At 41.0% G+C, this 25,659-nt stretch overlaps 1 protein-coding gene across 1 annotated transcript in view; it reads right to left on the bottom strand.

Annotated features, from left to right (window-relative positions):
* The window catches only part of chd1 (chromodomain helicase DNA binding protein 1), a 146,753-nt gene that overhangs the window by 30,100 nt on the left and 90,994 nt on the right, over window positions 1-25,659 (bottom strand). The window contains exons 18-27 of the mRNA XM_033017363.1: window positions 21,746-21,817; window positions 18,905-19,054; window positions 16,717-16,865; window positions 12,968-13,064; window positions 10,153-10,248; window positions 9,484-9,651; window positions 5,109-5,266; window positions 3,205-3,246; window positions 2,922-3,049; window positions 1,186-1,324 (exon numbers count right to left, since the gene is read on the bottom strand). Coding sequence (XP_032873254.1) covers window positions 1,186-1,324; window positions 2,922-3,049; window positions 3,205-3,246; window positions 5,109-5,266; window positions 9,484-9,651; window positions 10,153-10,248; window positions 12,968-13,064; window positions 16,717-16,865; window positions 18,905-19,054; window positions 21,746-21,817 — 1,199 coding nt within the window. The remainder of the gene's footprint in view (window positions 1-1,185; window positions 1,325-2,921; window positions 3,050-3,204; window positions 3,247-5,108; window positions 5,267-9,483; window positions 9,652-10,152; window positions 10,249-12,967; window positions 13,065-16,716; window positions 16,866-18,904; window positions 19,055-21,745; window positions 21,818-25,659) is intronic.

The raw sequence follows: 25,659 nt of genomic DNA on the forward strand, positions 1-25,659 counted from the left end.
ATGTATTTTGCACCTGGTATATGGTACATGGTATTCAATACATAGAAATAAATTGAGTCGGTGCATTTTAGGAAGGCAAACAAGGTGAAGGGTCTCGACTTGAAATGTCACCCATTCCTCTCCATAGATGGCTCGAAAGGTTGAATGGCCTCCTCCTGTACCTATTTTCTATGCTGCCTGTCCCGCTGAGTTACTCCAGCAATTTGTGTCTATCTCCAATATGATGCATGTTAGGTGCTACCATACCAAATAGCTTGGCAACAGAGGGGTCTTGTATTGCATGTTCTGAGATCCACGAGGCTGAAGAGATAGGAAAATAAGCTAGATAAGAAGATGCAAGGAATATTTTCTTTTATTGACTCGATGACCAGAATACAAGGGCAAAGGGGGTCTGAAGTTGTTGTCAGGGCTGGTGAATATTAGGAGATTAAGCAGCTAACTTAGCAACCATGGAGATTGAAGGTAGATTTAATTAAGATGTACAAAAGTTATGAGAGCCCCATTATCGCGGTGAATAAGGAGGACCATATAGTCATAGAGTGATACAGTGTGGAAACAGGCCCTTCGGCCCAACTTGCCCACACCGGCCAACAATGTCCCAGCTACACTAGTCCCACCTGCCCTGGTATGGTTCATATCCCTCCAAACCTGTCCTACCCATGTAACTGTCTAACTGCTGCCTCAAACTACCTCCTCTGGCAGCATGTTCCATACACCCACCACTCTTTGTGTGAAAAAGTTACCCCTCGGATTTCTATTAAATCTTTTCCCCTTCACAATAGACAATAGGTGCAGGAGTAGGCCATTCAGCACTTCGAGCCAGCAGCACCATTCAATGTGATCATGGCTGATCATCCCCAATCAGTACATCGTTCCTGCCTTCTCCACATATCCCCTGAGTCCGCTATCTTTAAGAGCCCTATCTAGCTCTCTCTTGAAAGTATCCAGAGAACCTTGAACCCATGTCCTCTGGTCCTCGATTCCTCTACTCTGGGCAAGGGACTCTACCCGATCTATTCCTCTCATGATTTTGTACAATTCTATAACATCCCCAAATGAGCATTAACATGTTAACATTGCACAGGGATTTTTTTAAAGGAACTGAATCCAAGGCATTCGGAAGCTGCTTGGGAAAGTGAAACACCTATAAATGGAGAGAATAAAATTAATTTATTAAAAACTTACTTCTTCCTATCCTCTGGATCCAGTGGAATGGATTTGTGCAAAGGTGCCAGCTCCTCTTCATGCGCAATAACGAGTTTAGCATTCACCTGAACACCTGAGATGCGGAAGGTAGGTCCTTTCACTTTACCACGTCTGGCAGCTGTTTCAAAAGCAAAAGTTCAGATGCTATCAAGGCAACAATAGCAGTACAAACATATTAAGTATTTGTGCATTTTTTGTCAGATGGGGAGGAGAACACAAAAAAGCAGAAAGGAAAATGAAATTCCTAATATTTCATGAAATACATTTGGGATATGGGCATGCATATTTACTGCTCGTCTCAAGTTGCCTTTCAGTAGGTGGTAGTGAAGCAATTGTTCTCATTTTATGACGCAAGTGGTGTTTATAGCAAATAGCTAAATGACTGATGTACATGCCTAAAAGGCTCAATCCCATAACTCTCCCGGCTACTGGAAAATTGACTTTTCCATTTGAAATTTTGACAAAAAATAAAATGTTAGAATTGCATTGGATTTTACTGGAAAAGGCACGTATAGATGAAAAATGTGAAAATTAAAATTTAGACGAGGATTCTAAACCAGAATCTGCATTAAATCAAGTGAAATCAATGTTTTTAAAAAATGGCAAAAGTGCCAATACAGAGTGTGTATTTATCATAATGGACATCTTGCAAAGAAAGTGCTAGGGGTGGGCAATAATTGGCATTTTATCCAATAATGGACTTTCCTCAACAGTGGTTCACAAAGGCATGTATTTTAAAATATCTTTCTTAAAACCCACGGTATTACAATAATTCCCAACTCACAATAATTCTCAACAATGATACTCCACAAAGTTGCGTTCTCGGCCCATCACTATACTCTACACTCAAGGCTGCATGCCCACATTCTGCTCTAACTCATTTTACAAGTTTGTACATCACACTGCTGTGGTGTGAGATGGAGTGCAGGAAGAAGAGAGAGAGCTTAGTAACATGGTGTCAAGACAACAACCTCTCCCTCAAACCTCAACAAGACAGAGGAGCTAGTTATTGACCAGGAAGCGTGGTGGAATACATACCCCAATCAGCATTAATGATGCCAAAGTGGAAAATGTCAAGAGTTTCAAGGTCCTAGGCGTAAATTTCACCAACAATTTGTCCTGGACAAATCATATTTAAACCACAGCCAAAAACCGCACACCAACACCTCTACTTCCTCAGGAGACGAAACAGGTTCAACATGTTTCCAACGATTCGTACCAATTTCTACACATGCACCATAGAACGCATACTATTGGATTGCATCACAGGGTTGCATGATAGAGATACAAGAAACTGCAGGTGCTGGAATCTTGAGAAAAATACAATATGCTATCTATGAAATGTAGTCACTGCCATTTTGCTCATTCTAAGATACCACTAACAGCAGTGTGACAAAAACAGGTAAACTACTTCCCCAACATTAGTCAAGAATTTGATGATAAAAATTTACCAGGACACCAGACACATAACAGCGACAATTTCATCACCAGGTGGGCAAATGAAGGTTTGATTTAACAACCTCTATAAAGCAGGTTCCCCACAATTGTAGCAAAGTGCTAACTGAACTTTTGAACTTGTCTCTGCTGTGAATCTTAAATTCACAATATTTTCTATCAGCCAATATTTATGCAATATTATGCAAATATTTATACCTTGTTCTCATTTATCATAATGGTCCACCATCCTATCCACTTAAATCGAGATTTATGTATACCTGTCTTCTCCTGGCCACTGGACTCCCGCAGAGCTTTAATGCAACCGTTATGCACCATCTCCCCCAATCGCCTGAGGTCTACTTCTGATTTATCGACCAGTTCAGCATCACGAGCAATTGCTTCTAGCCTAAAGTACAAGATCCAACATGTTAAAATGCAGCAGTTTTAACTATATTTTGCAAATATTATACGAGCACAAGTACTATGCAATGAACTTGAAATGTAAAACCTGGTTTTACTGGTTATTTTCTACTTTAAATTGCACAGTAATGGGTACCATACCTATCCAGAGGTCCGCCAAACTTCTTGTAACTCTTGATAAACCTAGAAAAAATAAAATAGCTTTACTAAACTAACAATTGCATGGAATGTGAACCAATGGTTCATCATCGATCCTTTACAAGAAACCCAAATGAGTACAAATGTTGAATTGTGATTCATGTGGTACTTCAAGGTATTAAAATTAAATTCAAATGTGCTTACACAGCATTCCAGTTACTATTTGCATGTGTTTTGCATCTGTCATTTTTCAACTTTTACTCGAAGACTTCTTATTGTGTCACTCAATAAAACATGTGCGGGTTAATTACAAGAATGTTATCTTAATATATATTGCAACACAGTAAACCCCCATTTAAATGGACTTGTTTATAACGGATTTTGGTTACAGCAGACCAAACTATCGTATAAAGAATTTGTTGTTTCACAGAATGACCACAAGGTGGAGGGAGCGAATGGTGTTTCTGAACCACTTTAGCTTAGTTTAGTTTAGAGATGCAGCGTGGAAACACCAAATCCGTGCCGCCTAGCGAGCACCCATACACAATTCTATACACTAGGGACAATTCAGTGTGTAGGATAGAACTACCACAGTGGTTCTATTTTTCCTCCCGCCTAACTACTGTAATAGTTTTACCTTTCCTCCCACATTGGAAAGACAAGTACATTGTGAGAGCGTGGGTTTCTCCCAGGAGCCGCGGTGCACCCCCCGTCCCTACAAAGAAGTGCAGGCCTGCAGCAGAACTTGTCTCCGCGAATTGCCACCAGAGCTTCACCTCACAGCGACACAGATCCGGGCCCGACCGACACCCCGCCTCCCCCGGTGCTTTGGCATATCAACTCCACTCTACACAACAATGTGTAGGATAGAACCAGTTCACCCAGAGAAGGGAGCACCCGAGGCCAGGATTAAACGCAGGCCCCTGACACAGCAAGGCAGAAACTCCACCGGTGACTCAAAGAAGCCAAACAAAGCCAAAAGCCCGCACGTCTCCTCAATGCGAGAGGTAACCCATGTTGCTGCACGGAGCACCCGAGGTCGATCCACCAGTATCTCTGCGGCTGTAAATTAGCAAGTCTATATTATATAGTTTGCACCCGTTACTGTTTAGCGTGTTTATTGGCTGTTTAGGCGGCACGGTGGCACAGCGGTAGAGGTGCTGCCTTACAGCACCGGCGAACCGGGTTCGATCCTGACTACGGGTGCTGTCTGTACAGAGTTTATACGTTCTCCTCATGACCTGCGTGGGTTTTCTCCGAGATCTTCGGTTTTCTCCCACACTCCAAAGGCGTACAGGTTTGTTTAAAGTGTAAATTGTACCTTGTGAGTGTAGGATAGTGTTAATGTGCAGGGATCGCTGGTCGGCGCGGACCCGGTGGGCCGAAGGGCCTGTTTCCATGCTGTATCGCTAAAGAAACGAAATAATTGCTGCACATATTAACCCCCTTATTGGGTTACAGTGGACAATCTGTAACAATGGACCGTCCCTGTTCCCCCACCTGTGTGATCCATTATACCGAGGGCTTACTATGGTGTTATATCATGTATTTCATATGTATTGTCCCTTGAAGGAAAATTTTGCCTTTTATTCTTAATTATTTTTAAAAACAGACATGTTTAGGAATCAATTGTTGTTGGTCCAGGAAATTTCACAAACTGAAATGTTCTTTTGCCTTTCAGGTTAGCTGTGTTATATGCCCTTTAACAAAATTAGAATCTGGGCACACAAGGAAGATCATTTTTCATGCATTAAATAGATATATACTTGAGCAAGCCTTCAAACTATTAATATTTTATGAAAGGATCTTTGGAGTTTAGTAGATAAAAGTAATCCTTGTGGCATTGGATGAAAAAGAAAAGGCAGTTTTATTGTGCTCATCAATCTGATCTATATTAAAAAGCATACCTTCGAATCTCAGCATCACTAAATCCCTTAATATTTTCACGAGGAATTGTCCGAGGTCTCCCCCGCTTTTTGGGACGTTTCCCATCAGAAACTGAATCGCTGTCAGAATCTGAGGATCGCCTCCTTCTTCGCCTCCCTTCACTTCCATTGAAACTTATCTGAAGTAAAAAGAGAGCATGAATAAAATTAAATGTCACATGCAACTTTATCGAATATAGTTCTTTTCAGTGACCCTATAAATCAGTGGTTCTCAAATGGGGGTACGTGAGAAGGCACTCCAGGGGGTACGTGAGATTTTAAAATATAGGCCTACATATATGTAAGCCTATATTTTTGCGCTGGTTAGGGTGTACTTGGCTGAAAAAATATTTCACAGGGGGTACATCACTGAAAAAAGGTTGAGAACCACTGCTATAAATTATAGAACTGGAAATATGCATTAAAAAAGTAGCTGCTTTTCCAGTACATAAACAAGCTACAGAAAAGCTTTGAAGTATCATTTGGCTCTTTGTTTAAGACTGTATGAATAAATGATGAAAATAACTAAGATTGTAATGCATCGGCAGCTCCTGCAGTACATTTTATCATGCCTGGAGTGCGCATTAAATATGAAGTTTCATTTTGGAAAATTTACTGCATTCAGAAAAGACACTCCTGCAAAAATTTGGTATGAATACTCATTTTAGTTAGATACAAGTTCAGATTATTCAAATTTATTTTGCTCATTACCCTGATCAGTTTCTGTTTATCTGCCATAATACTTGGGAGATGTTGCCATCTAGTGGATTAAAATACAATCTGCAAATACGAACCTCAACTCCCTGACCCACAGGCAGTAATCAGCAAGGATAGGTGACAAAAGATCTGCCATGATAACTTTCACTAACAGTGCTCCGCAATGCTGTGTTCTTAGCCCCTTAGGTCTGTGCAGCTAAATTCTACTCCAACACCATTCACAAGTTTGCAGATGAGACCACTGTAGTGGGCCAGATCTCGAACAGCGATGAGACGGAGTGCAGGGAGAGAGGGAGCTTAGTAACATGGTGCCAAGACAACAATCCCCCAATCTCAGCTACACCAGTTACAAATAAGGTCATAAGGAATAGGAGTAGAATGAGGTCATTTGGCCCATCGTCTACTCAGCCATTCAATCATGGCTGATCTATCGTTCCCTCATAACCCATTCTCCTGCCTTCCCTCCTATAACCTCGACAACTGTACTAATCAATAATCTATCTATCTCTGCCTGAAAAATATCCACTGACTTGCCATCTACAGCCTTCTATGGCAAAGAATTTCATAGCCTTCCAAAGAAATCTACAGCCTTCTATGGCAAAGATTCGACACCGTCTGACTAAAGAGATTTCTCATCGACTTCCTCAAAGAACGTCCTTTAATTCTGAAATAATACCAACAATTTGTTCTGGTCCAACATCATCAATGCCATCCCCAAGAAAGCACACAGCCACCTCTAGTTCCTCAGAAGACTAAGGAAATTTGGCAATGTCTACAATGATTCTTACCAATTTCTACACACGGATCATAGAAAGCACCCAGAGTGTTACAGCTGTAGAGAAAGTGCAAGGATCGCAATAATATAGTTCCTTGGCTGAAGAGGTCCGCTCAAGAATCTGATAACACCATGGAAAATGATGTTTCTGAACTTGGTGGCAGATGCTTTCAAGCTTTTATAACTTCTGCTCATCGGGGAGGAGGGAAGACAGAATGACCAACATGTTAGCAGTCCTTGATCATGTTGGCTACTTTTTCAATAAACAAGTGCAAGTGGAGTCAATTCTGTGGTGGGGATGGTGTGGTTTGATAGGGTGCAGAGATGAATAAAATAACTTGATTTGTGTTTCTCGATTAGAGAGCAGAGAGAGTTGAAAAAGGTTGCATGGTTAAAGCTGTGGATCTGGACTTTTAAAATCTTTGATGAAGTACCACATTTTAAGCTTGTTAGCAAAATTAAAGGCTGCATGAAAAGGGAGTGTGGCATTCGTAAACTGCAGGCCAAGGAAAGCTGCAGAAGAAGAAACAGCTGTTTTTATTCCACTTCATTTAAAAGTGTGCAAGGATGTCAGCCAGCAGTAGGCACACAAAAATGCTGGAGAAACTTAGCGGGTGCAGCAGCATCTATGGAGCGAAGGAAATAGGCAACGTTTCGGGCCGAAACCCTTCTTCAGACTGATGGGCTGTCAGCCAGCAGTAATTATTGAGACCACTCCCGTTTTTGCTACACACAACCTGATCTGTAGTATACAGGGCATAATTTTGAAGTCTGTAGATAGGAACAACAGAATCGTCATCAATAGTGAGAAGGAAACAGACTTCCAGAGGAAACAGACTGGTAAAACAGGCAAGCACGCTACAGATGCAATTTAATATGCTATGTCACTTCCAGGAAGAATAATCAAAGATTGAAGGACACAGAATGTTTACTAGATTGAAGAATGCCTACGAGATGGCTTCTTCGAGCAGCTTGTGGTCGAGCCTAGAAAGGAAAATGCAATTCTGGATTTGGTGTTTGTGTATTGAACCGGATTTGATTAGGGAGCTCAAGGTAAATGGAAAAAGGCAAAGAATGGGAATAAAGGGTTTGTTTTTGATTGGCTGCCAGTGACTAATGGTGTTCCACAGGGGTCAATGTTGGGTCTGCTGCTTTTCACATTGTGTATTAAGTATTTGGATGATGGAATTAATGGCTTTGCACCCATCTTTGCAGGTGCATCTTTGCAGTTTGTTTTCTGCTCAACATTCCAGCAGCTGTAGTCTCTTGTCCTTCTGTTCTATATCATATGATTTTATGTGAGATTGCTCTTGTTAGGCACTTTTGTATCTAGAGGTCCTTTGGCTGTGAATAAGCGAAAATGAGTTATTTGTTAAATCATATACCTAATTCACTCCAAATAAGGTGCAAATCCTGTCGATATTACAATGCAAATTTGTAATTTTAGACTATACTACACTTGCACATGATAATGTTCTGTCAGCATGGATTTATGAAAGGTAAATCATGTCTGACAAATCTTATAGAATTTTTCGAGGATGTAACTAGTAGAGTGGATAAGGGAGAACCAGTGTTATATCTGGACTTTCAAAAGGCTGTCGACAAGGTCCCACATAAGAGATTAGTATACAAACTTAAAGCACACGGTATTGGGGGTTCAGTATTGATGTGGATAGAGAACTGGCTGGCAGACAGGAAGCAAAGAGTAGGAGTAAACGGGTCCTTTTCAGAATGGCAGGCAGTGACTAGTGGGGTACCGCAAGGCTCAGTGCTGGGACCCCAGCTATTTACGATATATATTAATGACTTGGACGAGGGAATTGAATGCAACATCTCCAAGTTTGCGGATGACACGAAGCTGGAGGGCAGCGTTAGCTGTGTGAAGGACTTGGATAGGCTGGGTGAGTGGGCAAATGCATGGCAGATGCAGTATAATGTGGATAAATGTGAGGTTATCCACTTTGGAGGCAAAAACAGGAAAGTAGACTATTATCTGTGGCCGATTAGGAAAGGGGGAGGCAACGAGACCTGGGTGTCATGGTACACCAGTCATTAAAAGTAGGCACAGCAGGCAGTGAAGAAGGTGAATGGTATGTTAGCATTCATAGCAAAAGGATTTGAGTATAGGAGCAGGGAGGTTCTACTGCAGTTGTACAGGGTCTTGGTGAGACCACACCTGGAGTATTGCGTACAGTTTTGGTCTCCTAATCTGAGGAAAGGCATTCTTGCCATAGAGGGAGTACAGAGAAGGTTCACCAGACTGATTCCTGGGATGTCAGGACTTTCATATGAAGAAAGACTGGATAGACTTGGTTTGCACTCGCTAGAATTTAGAAGATTGAGGGGGGATCTTATAGAAACTTACAAAATTCTTAAGGGGTTGGACAGGCTAGATGCAGGAAGATTGTTCCCGATGTTGGGGAAGTCCAGAAGAAGAGGTCACAGTTTAAGGATAAGGGGGAAATCTTTTAGGACCAAGATGAGGACAACATTTTTCACACAGAGAGTGGTGAATCTCTGGAATTCTCTGCCACAGAAGGTAGTTGAGGCCAGTTAATTGGCTATATTTAAGAGGGAGTTAGATGTGGCCCTTGTGGCTAAAGGGATCAGGGGGTATGGAGAGAAGGCAGGTACAGGATACTGAGTTGGATGATCAGCCATGATCATATTGAATGGCGGTGCAGGCTCGAAGGGCCTACTCCTGCACCTATTTTCTATGTTTCACACTGTGTAATAAACAGGGTAGCTGCAAATTGTTTAGCCGCCCATTTGCTAACCAAAATAATCAACTTTATGGGAATACCATAAAATTGCCATGAAACCTTTATTTCTTGTATGAATAAAAATGTACATGAAGCCAAATACCTGTTTGGCACAATTGCGCATTCGAGGAAGCAAGTAAATCTCCTGAAGTTCTTTCTGCCTTTCTTCTTCCTCCATCCTTCTCCGTTGTACTTCTGGAATGATGTCATCCCAGTCCCTGATATTGCGCTGAGGCTCAAGATCATCGTCCATAGTTGAAAAGTTTGCCACCTATGGTAAGAAAAGGAATTTCCATAAAACATTGTACAAGAGCACATAAAATAAAAAATAAAACAACGAATCTTATGTTCATTCTGTTCATTGTATAGCACAGGAGGATTATTAGCAGACGCATTTTCATTTCTCTTCACTACAAAACCAACCCATTCTATTGACATCTAGGCAAACTTGTTTCTCCATAAATTTCTAGGTCTCTTATCCCTGATTGCAGGATGACATTAACTGTTACTCTCGCCAGAGGTGCTAATTGACCTGCTATTGCCATGATTTTGTTATTTTAGATATTCAATATTTGCAGCATTTGCTTTAAATAAATTACTCGTGGCTTTCTGTTTTCTAGAACTATATATTTATGAAATTCTGCAATAATTCTTCTCTTACTGTAGCTGGGTGATCTAATTTGATAAATAACACTCAGTCCCACAGGCATTAAATGCATCTAAAAGAGTCAGCAAATGCAACTGAATATAATAAACCGAAGGTCCTCTATACCTTGAACTGAGATAGCAGCTCCTCTCCCACAGTAGTAGGCCCAGCTTCATTCTCATGCGTTTCAGCACGGCAAAGAATTTCATCAATATCCATTTCCTGCAAATAAAATGTACATTCATTTTACAATTAGATTTTGCAATGTGTTCCTTCTGCATATTAAATATCATTAATATATTGTGACCTACTTTTGAACACTTCAGCTAAGCTTTCATTCAACATCCTTACAGCAAATCATAGGAAACAAAAATGTCGCGGAAGATTAAAACGACTGAATTACTGGAGAAACAAGCCTGGACCCAGGGAAATTTAAAGTAAAATAAACTCCACCTGCTTCTGTTTAACTTTACCTCGACAATCTGAAACTTGAGCTAGATTTTCTTCTATTTTGTTTTTACTTTTAGCATTTACTGACTCTACTTTGTCACCTGTAATGTATTCATACATATTCATGTATATGTTAATAGAAGCATAGGAAATAGGTGCAGGAGTAGGCCATTCGGCCCTTCGAACCTGCACCGCCATTCAATATGATCATGGCTGATCATCCAACTCAGTATCCTGTACCTGCCTTCTCTCCATACCCCCTGATCCCTTTAGCCACAAGGGCCACATCTAACACTCTTAAATATAGCCAATGAACTGGCCTCAACTACCTTCTGTGGCAGCGAATTCCAGAGATTCACCACTCTCTGTGTGAAAAATGTTTTTCTCATCTCGGTCCTAAAAGATCCCCCTTATCCTTAAACTGTGACCCCTTGTTCTGGACTTCCCCAACATCGGGAACAATCTTCCTGCATCTAGCCTGTCCAACCCCTTAAGAATTTTGTAAGTTTCTATAAGATCCCCCCTCAATCTTCTAAATTCTAGCGCGTACAAGCCGAGTCTATCCAGTCTCTCTTCATATGAAAGTCCTGACATCCCAGGTATCAGTCTGGTGAACCTTCTCTGTACTCCCTCTATGGCAAGAATGTCTTTCCTCAGATTAGAAGACCAAAACTGTACGCAATACTCCAGGTGTGGTCTCACCAAGACCCAGTATAACTGCAGTAGAACCCAAAGATCTTATAGCAGAGCAAGATGGGTTACTCTCACGCAAACGTGTAGTACGCTCATGGGCAGATTCATGGGTGATTATAGGACCCATTTTAGCAACCAGCCCCCGCCATCTTGTTCCACCATCTTGCTTCCGGCCAAAGATCGAATCTTTGTTTCCGCAGCGGGAGAGGGAGTGTGCGGCCCGGGGAGAGGGAGTGAGGGTGAGCGGCCCCGGGGAGAGGGGTGCGCGGCCCGGGGCAGCGGGGGAGAGGAGATGATCGGCCCGGTGATAGGGTGGTGTGCGGCCCGGGGCAGCGGGGCATGAGGCCGGGGAGGGGGTGCGCGGAGCAGAGTGAGCGTGGGGAGGGGGGCGGGCCGGGGAGCGGGGCAAGGATGGGGGGAGGTGTGTGGGGGGGGGGGGGGGAGGAGGTTGGAGAGTTGAGGGTGGGATAAGGCTAGTGTGTGTGAAGTTGCGGGGAGGTTTACAATGTTTCTTATTTAATGTCCTTGTCTGGTCTGAAATAACGTTCATCATTGGATCAGAAGAAATATAATTGTGTGTGTTATATGATTATATGCATTTATATCACATTCCTGTATGTGTGTTTATAAACATTTTATTCTTTAACAAGAATGAACAGAATATAAACTAACAGAATTATGAATCTAACCCTATATCACACACAAAAACTTCCCCCGCAATGTCAATTACCCTGCGAGTCGGGTCGGTTCCGGTTACTACAAAATCAACTCAAACACTGCTTGTGAGCCATTTAAAAGGAAATGATTTAAAAAACATTAAAAAAGACAATTACCAGTCAAATTTTATTCTTGGCAAGAAGTATGAACTGACAGAATTATGAATCTAACCCTATATCACACACACAAACTGTTGCCCCGCAACATTGACTACACTGCGAGTCGGGTGGGGTCAGGTAGGCTCCGGTTACTAAAATGGGCGGGGAAAAATGCCCAGGATCACCTCCGTAGCGTACTACACGTCAGCCCATTGTATTTCGCAGGAGTAACCCATCTTGCTCTGCTCCAAGATCTTTGGTAGAACCTGAGTTGGTGTTCAATATAAGCAGGGAATGTTGGGTAATAAAACTCTCTCTCGTGATCCAGGCAACCTGCGTGTAAGTTGTTATTCATTCTGCCGTCCGGAATATAACAGCACCCAAATTTATTGCACCCTGAAAACTATCTTCTCAAAAGAGAACGCTTTTCTGACGCACCTGGCTGCAATGGCCATAATGAGCAGCGCCTGACCCATGAAGTACAAACTTCTCTACAAAAAGCAGGTAGGATGGTCAAGGAAATATATTCACTGGTGACAATGGGGTTCTTGATTCCACTATACAATCCAGTAAATCTTGGGTAGCAGAGCAGGCTTGATAACAAATCCTCGTCTGCAGTCATCCTGCTTAAGAACAAATCATCCACCAACCTTACGATAACATTCAAAAACAAACAGAGCAAAAACTAGGAAATGTGCAAACTCTGAAAGAACAAATGCAGGCAAATTTGCTAACCTGCATCATTGCTGACTAGAGAACTTATGCAATATCCTTGAGATAGTATGTGAAGCACAAAATATTTATTTCATTCTTTTCAGCATTGGTAATAGCATCCTTCTGCTGGCCAAAAGTCAAATTGTGAAAGGAAAGAATGACCACCGGGAATGACGACCTCCAAGACTAGCTATTTATGACCTGGCTATGCATCAAAAGTCTCCTTGAATTTATAGCAACAAACAGGAATATTTGAAGAGTTTATCTACCTGTGGTTCTTGTTCCTCTCCTTCTGGTTCTTTGAAGAGCTCCTCGGCTCCAAACTTCAAAATAGCTGCCAGTTCTTCTTTATTAAAAGGAGTTGAACTGGAATAAAATAAATTATACAGTCCATACATAGACACATGAGATTGAAAATCCAATGCGAGAACATAATCTACAACATTATTTTTGCACCATAGTGCTTCACAGCTACTGGTATGATTATTGCCACCAATACTTAGATACATAGACAATAGGTGCAGGAGTAGGCCATTCCGCCCTTCCAGCCAGCACCGCCATTCAATGTGATCATGACTGATCATCCACAATCAGTATTCTGTTCCTGCCTTCTCCCCATACCCCTCGATTCCGCTAGCCATAAGAGCTCCATTTTGAATGCATCCAGTGAATCGGCCTCCACTGCCTTCTGAGGCAGAGCATTCCACAAATACACAACTCTATGTGAAAACGTTTTTCCTCATCTCAGTTCTAACCCTAACCCCCTTATTCCTATCCCCCAGACTAGAGGGCTTAGATTTAAGATCAGAGGGGAATAGTTTAAAAGAAATGTGCGAGGACTTTTTTACACAGAGATTCTGTGCTTCAACATATTTAGCGTCTCCAGTAATAACTTATTTTGGCTCCACTGCACACCCTATTGTCAAAATACGTCCAAAATATGTGGAATCCATGGTCTAGTGGCCAACCAGTGATTTGAAACTTCTGCTTCTAGTTAGCGTTGTCTAATATTCAGTTCATCCCTTAATGTCACTATTTCCACCCTTGCTTCCTTTAGGGTTATATCAGAAATTAAATCCACTGGTTTAGTTATGACAACAGTGAACCAAGAGGGGGAGCCAGCTAATCTCATCTGAAGTTTCTTGATAAATTCACACCTATCAGCACTCAACCTTGCTTTTTCTATCTATCTTCCAAAATACAAATTTATTCATAGGCATCAGCCTTTGATACAGGTTTCACTGCTCAAAAGACTGTCCAGTCTTGTTGACAGACTTGATAGTTTTATTTTTTTTAAGTGAAGCCGAAAAGTGAGCAGGAACAACATTTGAAAGTGACAGGCAATTAAATTCTGAAGGACATTAGAGAAGCTTTTTTATTTGAACTTTGTAATCTTTCACCTTATTTGGTATGGCGCATCTGACATATATAACAAGATGACATCCACTTAGTCTATCAACTTAAAACACAAGGACACTACACAGATAACTGTAACTTTCAATCTTGAGTATTGCACATTACTTATTTTAATGGCATTTGGATAACTGAATTAGTTTACTAGTCAGAGAGAAATATTAAATTCCCTAGACTCCTGACATATACTTTTAATTACTTCTGATATTTTCACATTGGATACTCATGGTTGACTATCTTTTTTTGCACTTTCCTCTCCTAATAGCCCTGTCCCACGGTACGAGTTCAGTCCAAGAGCTCTCCCGAGTTTAAAAAAAATCAAACTCGGGGTAAGCACGGAGAATGAACGTAGTGGGTACGTCGGAGCTCGGGGACGTCTCTTAGTGTCTCATAACGCTAACGGAAGGTACTCGGGAAGACTCACTAACGGCAGGTAAGCACGGGAAGACTCGTGAAGATTTTTCAACATGTTGGAAAATGTCCACGAGAGCCACAAGTACCAACGAGTGGCCATTGCCGTAAATCTCCGAGTTCAAATCAGGGCAAACTCAGGAGAGCTCTTGGAATAAACTCTTACCGTGGGACAGGGGTTTTAACGTGCTACGTATGTGTTGTTTTTGACCAGCTAAATAAGCACAGAAGACTCAATGCTCCACAGATGTTTCTGCGGATGAAGATTTGGATTTTCTTTTGTTTCTAGTTTCTAAACTTTTCAGAAGATTAATGATTTAGCCGAGTACTTCAAAGATCAATATGGCATTCAATAAAACAGTAAATATTGGAAATACTCAGCAAGTCAAGCAACATTTGTGAAGAGATATGGAGTTAATGCTTCAAGTCAACGATTTTGATAGAGATGGAAGTGAACAAGGAGGAGTAATTTACTTGTCCATCTTCCATTTTATTGCACAAGTATTCTTCAATCTATAAATAATCGATTTACTAATTTTCATCATGGCGCCACAGACTATTTGGGGTACATGTCTTTGATTTCCAAAGCAATCTTTCACGATAATTCTGTCACAGGAAAAATTTACAAAAATTTGCTGAACAAAACGTTTTCCAGAAATAAATCCCTTTTATAAAAATCGATGAATGGCTTACTGCATTTACTGCTCACAATGTGATCCGCCATTGAGGAGACCAACTGCAGATAGGTGACTGCCTCGTCTAATACCTCAATGCATTCTGCTTCCATGATCCTGATCATCCAGCTGCCTGTTAATTTAATTCTCACTCATTCGGACCTCTTTGGTCTTTGGTCTATTCACTGTTCCAACAAATTTAATGCAACCTTGAGGAACAAAAAACAAAATTACCCTCCCCAACCCCGAATGGGCACATTATACTTCCCCAAATTAAAAAAAAATGTCAATAATTCAAGATGTCCAGTATTTGGATACTATAGGTTCTGAAGAAATATTTGTATATAAAATTGGAAAACCTAATCTTAGAGTGGAACTCCATTCTACAAGTCTAAGAAGCTAAAAAAAATAGATGTGGATTAGGAAGCAGATGTTACGTGCTTGATAGCTTCTTGCATTCTCACTGTACCTTGTTACATGTGACAAATATAAACTTAATCCTTTAAGAATCCACCCATTAGGAATCCTCATTCTTTCTCTATGTATTGTTAGAACATGAGGCAGTAATAAACACTATAACGCTGCAAGCCGGCGCCGTGTCAGCAGCGTGTTAGTTATTTTCAACTTTAAATTTTTTTTTAGTATGTTTTAAAGTGTGTTTTTAATGTTTCTTTGTGTGTCTTGTGTGGGGGGGGTAAGGGAGAAACCGCTTTGGTCGCCTCCTCCCCGGAGAGGCGACTTTTTCCATGTCGCCTCCCCCGTGGCCCAACAGCAAGGATCGGCGCGGCGTTTCCCGGAGACGCGCCCGGGGCTTCAGCGTCGGGCGCAGCGTGGACTCTCGGCGTGGAGCGGGCGAGCCCTAGCTGGGGTTCGCCGGAGGGGAGCGCTCCGCTTTGCTGGCCCATGGCAGCCTGAAGCCGTGGTCTGCAGAGCTCGAGCTGGCGCGGCGTCCGCGGCCTGGGATTCCTTGTGGGGGACCCGGGGGAAGAAGAAGCTCCGAATGCCAGCCCACGGCCTACTTCTGCCGCGGGCGCGGCATGGACTTACCATCACCCCTGGAGGGGAGCTTCGACCGCTGGCCCTGCGGTCTGTGGTGCTTCTGGCTGCGGCGCGGCCTTTAAATCTTTGACCGCTGGCCTGCGGCCTACACCAACCTAAATCCGCGGTCTCCGGTGGGGAAGAGCCGACTGGACTTACCTGGACTTTTACCTGCCTACACATCTGGACGCCCACAGCGACGGCTGCGGAGGGTTGAGGTCCCGACCACGGGGGAAAATGGAGGAGGACTGGCCAATTTTTGTGGTGGATGTTTGTGTTAAATTTTTACTGTGCATTGTGTGTTCTTTATCATTGTACCACTGCTGGCAAATTCATTTCACTTGCATTTTATGTGCAATGTGACGAATAAAACCGTATTGTATAAGGGCAATGAGTACAAGAGATGCACCTCACAGACTTTAATTTTTTTTTTAGCTTCTTGTATTATAAATTATGTACTTCTGGAAGATATCATTACGTACTGCGTAGGAGTGGAGCCAGTGTGCAGCACAGTTTTCCCTGTGGTATCCATTCGCTGTATAACGAGGTGATCCAGCACCATCTTCTTCTTAGCTCTTTCAATAATTTCTTCCTCTACTGTTCCCTTTGTAACTAGCCGATAAATGTTCACCTAAAAGATGAATCTCAAGTATTATTCCCTTGCAAATGAATTCTGAATCAATTTTATAAACATGAAGGGATTAAAAAAGAATTAGGAAGGCAAAGAAAAACTATAATATTAAATAATGAAGGAGGAAGCAATATAAATAAGTTGCACGAACACATCAATAAATGAAAGGATGCAAGGGTGGGAATAGTGACAGTAAGGGCCAAACTGAATTCTAGACTAGATTAGAGGCAGAAGTTGTAAATTACTTTGCTTCTGCATTTATCAGGGGGATAGTATGGTAGACCTGATATAAATGATGACACGAATAATATGAAAATTACAATTAAAATATAAGGAGGGGATTAAATAAACTAAACAAGCTCAAAAGAGCTCAACACTTAGTCCAACTGAATTGCATTCAGACAATTTAAAATAATTTAGGAAATAGTCAGGTAAAATAACACATTTAATAATTCATTAAAATAAGGTGGGGTTCTAAAGAGATAACAATGTTTACATTCAAGTGGTCAAAGCATGTCCAGGGCAGGCCAAGCAGCTTAACACTGGCATAATAAAATAAAGGCATCCCACTAGAGACCAGAATATCTGGAATGAATAGTCAACATAGATTTCCAAAAGAAAAATAATATGGGGATGGATTGCTATCAGACATCAATTCAGGAAAGTGGAAGCAAAGGTTAGCTATTCACTAACCAGTACCAGGATCACTGCTTTTCACAATTCGCTTTCGATACTGGAAACAAAATAACAATTCCTGATTTTTTTTTGAGGGGGGAGGAACACGGAGGAGGGAAGATCATCAGTAATCAGAAGAACTGCAAAAATTAACCAGTGGATTTTAATAAAATTACTGTATGCGATTACAATTGGCAAATAAAGCTGTGTATTTTGGTGGGGGGGTCAATTATTACTCAGAACAATTAAGTCTGGGTAAGTTAGTGGAACAAAGGCATCGTTTAGTACAAAACAAACTGTGGCACAGATTAGAAAGGCCACGAAAAGATAGATCAAGGACCGGTGTTTATTTCTAAATGGATAGTTTAGAAAGTAAAGTTATGGAATGGCACAGCGAGTGAAGATAAGATTTACAAGAATAATATTAGTATTTTAAGTGATAGGAGCAGAATTAGGCCATTCGGCGAATCACGTCTGCACCGCCATTCAATCATGCCTGATCCATCTCTATCTCCTAACCCCATTCTCCTGCCTTCTCTCCATAATCCGCGACACCTCTTGACAGGGTATTTCAGGAAAGAATGAACACTATCAGATCACTTTAGAAATATGTAATCTAATGGAGATCTTTATAAAAGGTTTCAAATGAGCAGATACATAGCATATAGCATGGCATTCCATTGGGAATACTGAAATGTCTTTTATCTAATGCAAGGGTTCCCAAGCTGGGGTAAATATACCCCTAGGGGGTAAATTTTGCCTACCCAGGGGGTAAATTTGTTGATTCTGGATTTGTACATATTTTCTCTCATTGACTGACTGTGTTTGGTTCTGGTATACTGGTATCTGTTCATCATTAGTTGTTCATAAATAAGCGAAATAACATTGTTATGTGCTATTAAAGTTGCCAGGGGTAAACGGGACGCAAAAGGTTAGGAACCCTGATCTAATGAATGTTTGGGATTTGGAACGTACTACCACAGAAAGTGGTTGAAGCATTTAAGAGAAGGCTAACAAGGACGCACAAAAGGAGGAAATTGCTGAACACTCAGATAGCTCTGGAGGTGAATCAACTGCAGCCAAAACTCTTGAGTGGTCATGTGGCCCATGTCTTCATTTTATGAGATGCAAGGTTTTAAACCATCTCAGGGATGACAGGTGCAAACAAATCAAAATAGTAATACTTTAGAAAGCTTCAAAGCATATCACTATCATTTGAATTTGGAGAATGATGTGAATGAAAAGTACACATGTATAACTTTCAGCAGTTACGAAATCGTATTCAAAATTACTATAGACCCACAGCATTGCTGACCATGCACATTAAAATAGTGTACTTTGACCATTAACTGGAAAATAGTTACCTGTTTTTTCTGACCAATTCTATGAGCTCTTGCTTGTGCTTGTAAATCATTCTGTGGATTCCAGTCAGAATCAAAAATAACCACAGTGTCAGCAGATGCCAAGTTTATACCTAATCCTCCTGCTCTGGTTGACAGCAGAAAACAAAAGTCCTGTGATCATAAAGAGCAAGTCTTATTATAGATTCTTCACGATACTGCGTAAGCCTTTCTCTTAGTAACCACAAGGGAACACTAACTAAATTGATATTTGATTTTCATGTTGGTATACTGACTGCAGGATCAGTATTCTAATGTTTAATCCTGGGTAATGATGTAAAATGAGCAATTCAATAAATCCTCGTATACAATAATTCAGAAATTTAAGTGCAGACTTGTACAATACTAAAAGTACAATTAACAAACTTGATATTGACTTTAATAGCTTTTGAGAAAGTCTAAGTAATCTCTATGAGCAATCTCAGAAATATAGTAGTTGAAGATGAAAGCATGTAAATTGTATGTTCGTGTTTTTCCCATGTAAAATATTTGGCCAGGATGTAATAAAGAAGTGCTGCTGGTTAACTGGATATTGAGGTGGATTTAATTAATTTTGTTATATTGAAAACAATGTGATAGGTTTAGCCACATAATGAGTGGTCAATTAGTTCTTTTTGCTCCATAATTCAATTGTACAATTATATTAAACTGCAGAAAATCCAAATAGAAATGTTCATCCCAAAATAATGTTTCATTACTTTCTTGCCCTATAATCAAAGATAGTTCTAATCTGTAAATGTAATCTGTATGAGAGGACTTGATTATTTCTCCTCCCAAAGTAGTTATTTATGGGAAAGCCAATAACCAGCCATAACCAACCAGTTGATAATTATACGTTTTTCATACTATTAACATAACCTCAGTGTGAAGCAGTTTTGAATTCCATGCAAAGAGACCTAATATGGACTTCCAAAAACAGCTTTGGTAGGATCTGCTGCAGTTCAATAAATTGTGCAGTATTGGGAGCAATTTAGGGTACCATATCGGAGGAAGGATGTGCTGGCTCTGAAGGAGGTTTGCAAGAATGATTCCAGGAATGAGTGGGTTAACGTACGATGAGCGTTTGTCGGCACTGGGCCTGTACTCGCTGGAGTTTAGAAGAATGAGGGGGGACCTTATTGAAACCTACCAAATAGTGAAAGGCTTGGATAGAGTGAGTGTGGAGAGGATGTTTCCACTAGTGGGAGAGTCTAAGACTAGAGGTCATAGCCTCATAATTAAAGGATGTTCGTTTAGGAAGGACACGAGGAGGAATTTCTTTAGTTAGAGGGTGGTGAATCTGAGGAATTCTTTACCACAGAATGCTGTGGAGACCGTCAATGGATATTTTTAAGGCAGAGACATAGATTCTTGATTAGTACGGGTGTCTGGGGTTATGGAAGAAGGCAGGAGAATGGGATTAGGAGGAAGATATAGATCAGCCATGATTGATTGTCGGAGTAGACTCAATGAGCCGAATGGCCTAACTCTGCTCCTTATGACCTTAATTATACCAAAGCATTTTCATTATTTAATCAAATCTTTGTTGCAGCTAAATTGTGCAATTTATCTGCAGATTATGGCAACACTTTTTTTTATTTTATAAAGAGCTTCGGCCAGATATTTCACAAATAAGAATCTCTAAAAGATTTTACTTTACAGTGGACCTGGGTAATCTGACAAAGCATTAACAATAATTATGCTAGCCCACTGAAATCAGAGATAAAGATAACGAAGGGGTAGAACTTCACAAATATACCAGAACATACCTAATGTATCCATTAATATAGACAGAAAGACAAGAAAACACCACAATAAATATAATTAGAATAATACCAGATAAGACTCCTTTATCATTTCAGAATTGTGATAAGATGAGAACATTATAATTTAAAGTGAATCAAGAATAATCATATCCATTATTATTTCTTTTAATCAAAGATGGTGCCAATTTGTAAATGGCTGTCAAAAAATGCAGTGCCTAGATGTACATCAATTGTCTCAAACAATCTGACCATGTTTAGTTTAGTTTAGAGATACAGTGCAGAAACAGGTCCTTCGGCCCACCGGGACCACTCTGACCAGCAATCCCCGCACATTAACACTATCCTACACCCACTAGAGAGAATTTTTACATTTACCAAGCCAATTAACCTACAAACCTGTACGTCTTTGGAGTGTGGGAGGAAACCGAAGATCTCGGAGAAAACCCACGCAGGTCACGGGGAGAACATGCAAACTCCATATAGACAGCACCCATAATCGGGATCGAACCCGGGTCTCCGGCGCTGCATTCGCTGTAAAGCAGCAACTTTACTTCTGCGCCACCATGACCGCTCTAAATAGATGATGCAACATTGGCAGAAGCATTTGTTGGGGTTCAAGGACTACATTTCTTAGTGCACTGCCCAATGCACTGGTAGGCCCCCCATGGTCATAACTGACCATGGGTGATGCAACCTGGTCGGATGTAAGCCTGGGCGATGTCATATGGAGGACAGGCTGTTGCCCATGCAGCACGTTCCCCCCTCTCCACGTCACTGTTCGATCCAAAGGAACAGCAGGGCCGTTGCAGTTTGGCACCAGCGCCGTCGCAGGAGCTGCCAGAGCGAGGTTGTAGACAACGACGACCTGGCTTAGGGACTCAGACTCCGGATTTTCTTGAGGTTTACTCCTGGACCCTTTTCCATGACTGGATATGGCGACAAGGCAGTGGAGATTTTAAATCAGAGTTTTCCCTCTCCTAGATGGACTGCCTTCCCAGGCTGACGAGCCCCAATGCACTATCTAGTACACATAAATGTGAAAACAAATCTAGATTCTTACATCTGATGTTTCTGCATTGAAATGGTCCAGAGCTTGCTTCCTCAGTTCTCCCTTAATAGATCCATCTAGTCTCTGCAACAGGAAAAACAAAGCAGTCAAATACATAAATAAAGAAAAGGCCTCATGTTGTTCTGACAATTCAGACAAGAGAACGATAACCAAATGTTATCTCAAATAAAAATAAATGTATTGACATTGGTTATTGTAACATCATGCTAAAAGGAAGATGTTCACTTGTTAAATCTTACCCATGAGATAATGTTAACTATGTAAACAAAGCAAATATTATGAATTTTAATGACGGTTTATGAATTTTAATGATCCAAGCTGGAGGGTGAGACAGATGTTCGGCTACTGTGGCAAGGCTTGAATGTCATCACCTCCTACAAGGCAAAATCAGGAGGCAGCTCAAATGTCAGTGGAGCATCACTCCCTGACGGGCTCAATGCGTTCTACGCACGCTTTGATAGGGAGAACACCGATGTGCCTTCCCGAGCCCCCATTTGCCGTGATGGTATTTCGGTCACAGTCACAGAGGCCGACGCCAGAAGATCCTTCAGAGGGGTGAACCCTCGGAAAGCGCCTGGACCTGATGGTATACCCGGTCGTGTTCTAAAAACCTGTGCGGACCAACTGGCTGGAGTTTTTACGGACATTTTCAACCTCTCACCTCTGAGGTCTGAGGTTCCCACCTGCTTTAAAAGGGCATCAATAATATCGGTGCCCAAGAAGAGCAAGGTGATGTGCCTCAACGACTATCGACCAGTGGCACTAACGTCTCTGGTAATGAAGTGCTTTGAGAGGTTGATTATGGCGCATATCAACTCCTACCTCGACAAGAACCTTGACCCACTGCAGTTCGCTTACAACAGGTCAACGGTGGATGCGATCTCATTGGCTCTCCACTCCACTCTGGACCACTTGGACAACAAAAACTCATATGTCAGGCTGTTGTTCATAGACTAGTTTAATACCATCATCCCCTCCAAGCTGGTTACCAAGCTCACGGATCTGGGTCTCTGTACATCCCTCTGCAATTGGATCCTCGACTTCCTAATCCACAGACCAGTCTGTCCATATTGGTGGAAATATGTCATCCTCGATAACAATCAGCAAGGGAGCACCTCAAGGCTGCGTGCTCAGCCCCCTGCTGTACTCACTCTATACTCATGACTGTGCAGCTGGACATAGTGTGAATTCCATCATCAAGTTCGCCGACGACACCACTGTTGTGGGATGAATCACTGATGGCGATGAGTCAGAGTATAGAAGTGAGATCGACCGATTGACCAAATGGTACCAGCACAACAACCTGGCTCTCAACACCAGCAAAACCTTGTCGACTTTGGAAGGGGTAGGATGGGGAACCACAGTCTCGTTTATATCAATGGGACGATGGTGGAAACGGTCAAGAACTTCAAATTCCTGCGCGTGCATATTTCCGAAGATCTTTCCTGGTCCCAGCACACTGATGCAGTTATATAGAAGGCACATCAGTGCCTCTACTTCCTGAGATGATTATGGAGAGTCGATAAGTCAAGGAAAACTTTCTCGAACTTCTATAGGTGCACAGTAGACAGCATTCTGACTGGTTGCATCGTGGCTTGGTTCGGCACCTTGAATGTCCAGGTGCGGAAAATAATGCAGAAAGTTGTGACCACTGCCCAGTCCATGATCGGCTCTGACCTCCCCACCATCGAAGGGATCTATCGCAGGCGCTGCCTCAAAAAGGCTGCCAGCATCATCAAAGACCCACACCATCCTGGCCACACACTCATCTCTCTGTTGCCATCGGGAAGAAGGTACAGGAGCTTGAAATCTGGAACATCCAGGTTCATGAACAGATTCTTCCCCACAGCCATCAGGCTACTAAATACGACATCAAACAAGCTCTGAACAATACCAGTCTATTGCACTTTATCTGTTTATTTATTGAGTGCATATATGGCCTATGGTATATAGACACACAGAACTTTTATCTCCTGTTCTGTATTATGTTTACATATTCTGTTGTGCTGCAGCAAGCAAGAATTTAATTGTCCTATCTGGGACACATGACAATAAAACTCTCTTGACTTGACTCTTGGTTATGTATATAAATATAGAAGTGAATCATTTCATCTTGCTGATACAAAACAAACAGCATGGGGACTAGGATATATTAAATATGCTTATAAAAATATGTATTCAGAATTTCTTTTGTTTGACCATCACAGAAAGCATGAGTGTTAAAATTTCCTTTTCACAAAGTAATAGGTTCGAGCAGAAAATATTCAAGTCCATTTAAGTACTTACTAAGTACTTTTTTATTTAGATGATGTTAATCGGATGAAGATTTGCTTCAACATATGAACTGTCTACATTTATTATACTTAACAATCCTCAACAAAATAGCTAGTTAGTTGCCACCCCACTGAAAAATTCATCCCTTCTACAATGATGCCTTGAGGCCATTAAATACATCATTTACAAGATACACAGCAACAATTGGCCAATATAGTACCAGCCAAACCATGATAATACTCGTGAAATACAAGGACAGCAGGTAGAAGGGAAGACCACCATCTGTAAATCTCCTTGTTACATCAAAGACGGGAACATACATTGCCTTTTCCACGCAGTCAGCAAGTCAAAACTAAGTTAAGTTTTAACCTAATGGCACAATGCGAGCACCTTCATCACATGAACTCCAGATGTTCTAAAATGAGGCTCACAGCCACCATATCAAGTGTAATTACCGGTATGAGTGCTCAGCTGGACAGAGACGTCCACATTTTGTGAATGAATCAAGGACATGACCTACTCCTGCACCTATTGTCTATTGACATTTCGTGAATGAATCAAGGAAACTTTATTTTGGAACTAATCTATCACTGCAGGGACTGATAGTTTATGAAGACAAAAATATTGAAGAAAGGAAAAGGATTAATGAGGCAAGTTGTCCTATGTTTCCAAGTTATTATAACCGATATCTTTCCAAGAATAATTTACCACAAAGGAGGTTTGATGTAATTTTTATACGTGTACAGCATGATTTAGTGAAAATAGTTTTTTAGATTAACCCCAGTGTGAGATAAAGCTATGTGAAAAATATTAAGAGAAATCAGTGTGTAAATTGAGGAAATTTTCAACAATCATTTCTCCCATACAGAACATAAAATAATTTGCATGTCTCATGATGTTCATTTTTTGGAGTCTTCAAAAGTAATTTAGTTGAAAAAGAAATGAGCTAAATAAACATGCAAAGGGCATGCAATAAATAATGTTTAAAACGAGTTAAAGTAACAGGAAGTATTACTTAAAGTAATAAAGTATAGTTACAGCAATAGATCATAGGAAGGACGCCTTCCAAAACATTAGGCATGAGTTAGCACTTTGAAACAGGTTTTACATTTCTTACAATCCTTTTTTCTTTATCCATATTCATGTAATCCTTTTACCTTTTTGGTGTAAAAATTCTTACATTTGCTTCCATCGTCAGTGATCATCGAAAACTGAAGAAAGCTATTGAAAGGTTTTCGGTCCCTCATGCCTTTCCCACTATTCAATAAAATCATGGCTAACGTTTAAATCAGTGTCCTCTGGTGTCACTGATCCTTCTGCCAATTAATATACTTTTGCTGTAGCCCTCCAAATTTAGAAAATATCTAATCAATTAACTGCAATAATAAAATGTACCTTTAATTTTCAGTGTGAGCAACCTTATCTTCTGTAGACTTCACTACACGACTCACATCCCTGTTTTTTTCTCTCAACATTCTTCCCTAAATGTGGTCTCCAGAATTGAACATAATGCTCCACACAAAACCTCACCAATGGCTTAATATATATTTAGTTTAATTTCACCTTTTCAATTGATTTTTTTAAATTTTAAATAAATTAATTCTACCACCTTCCATGATTTCCCAAGGTGT

This window comes from Amblyraja radiata, chromosome 3, assembly GCF_010909765.2.
Source record: "Amblyraja radiata isolate CabotCenter1 chromosome 3, sAmbRad1.1.pri, whole genome shotgun sequence".
NCBI classification, from domain to species: domain Eukaryota; kingdom Metazoa; phylum Chordata; class Chondrichthyes; order Rajiformes; family Rajidae; genus Amblyraja; species Amblyraja radiata.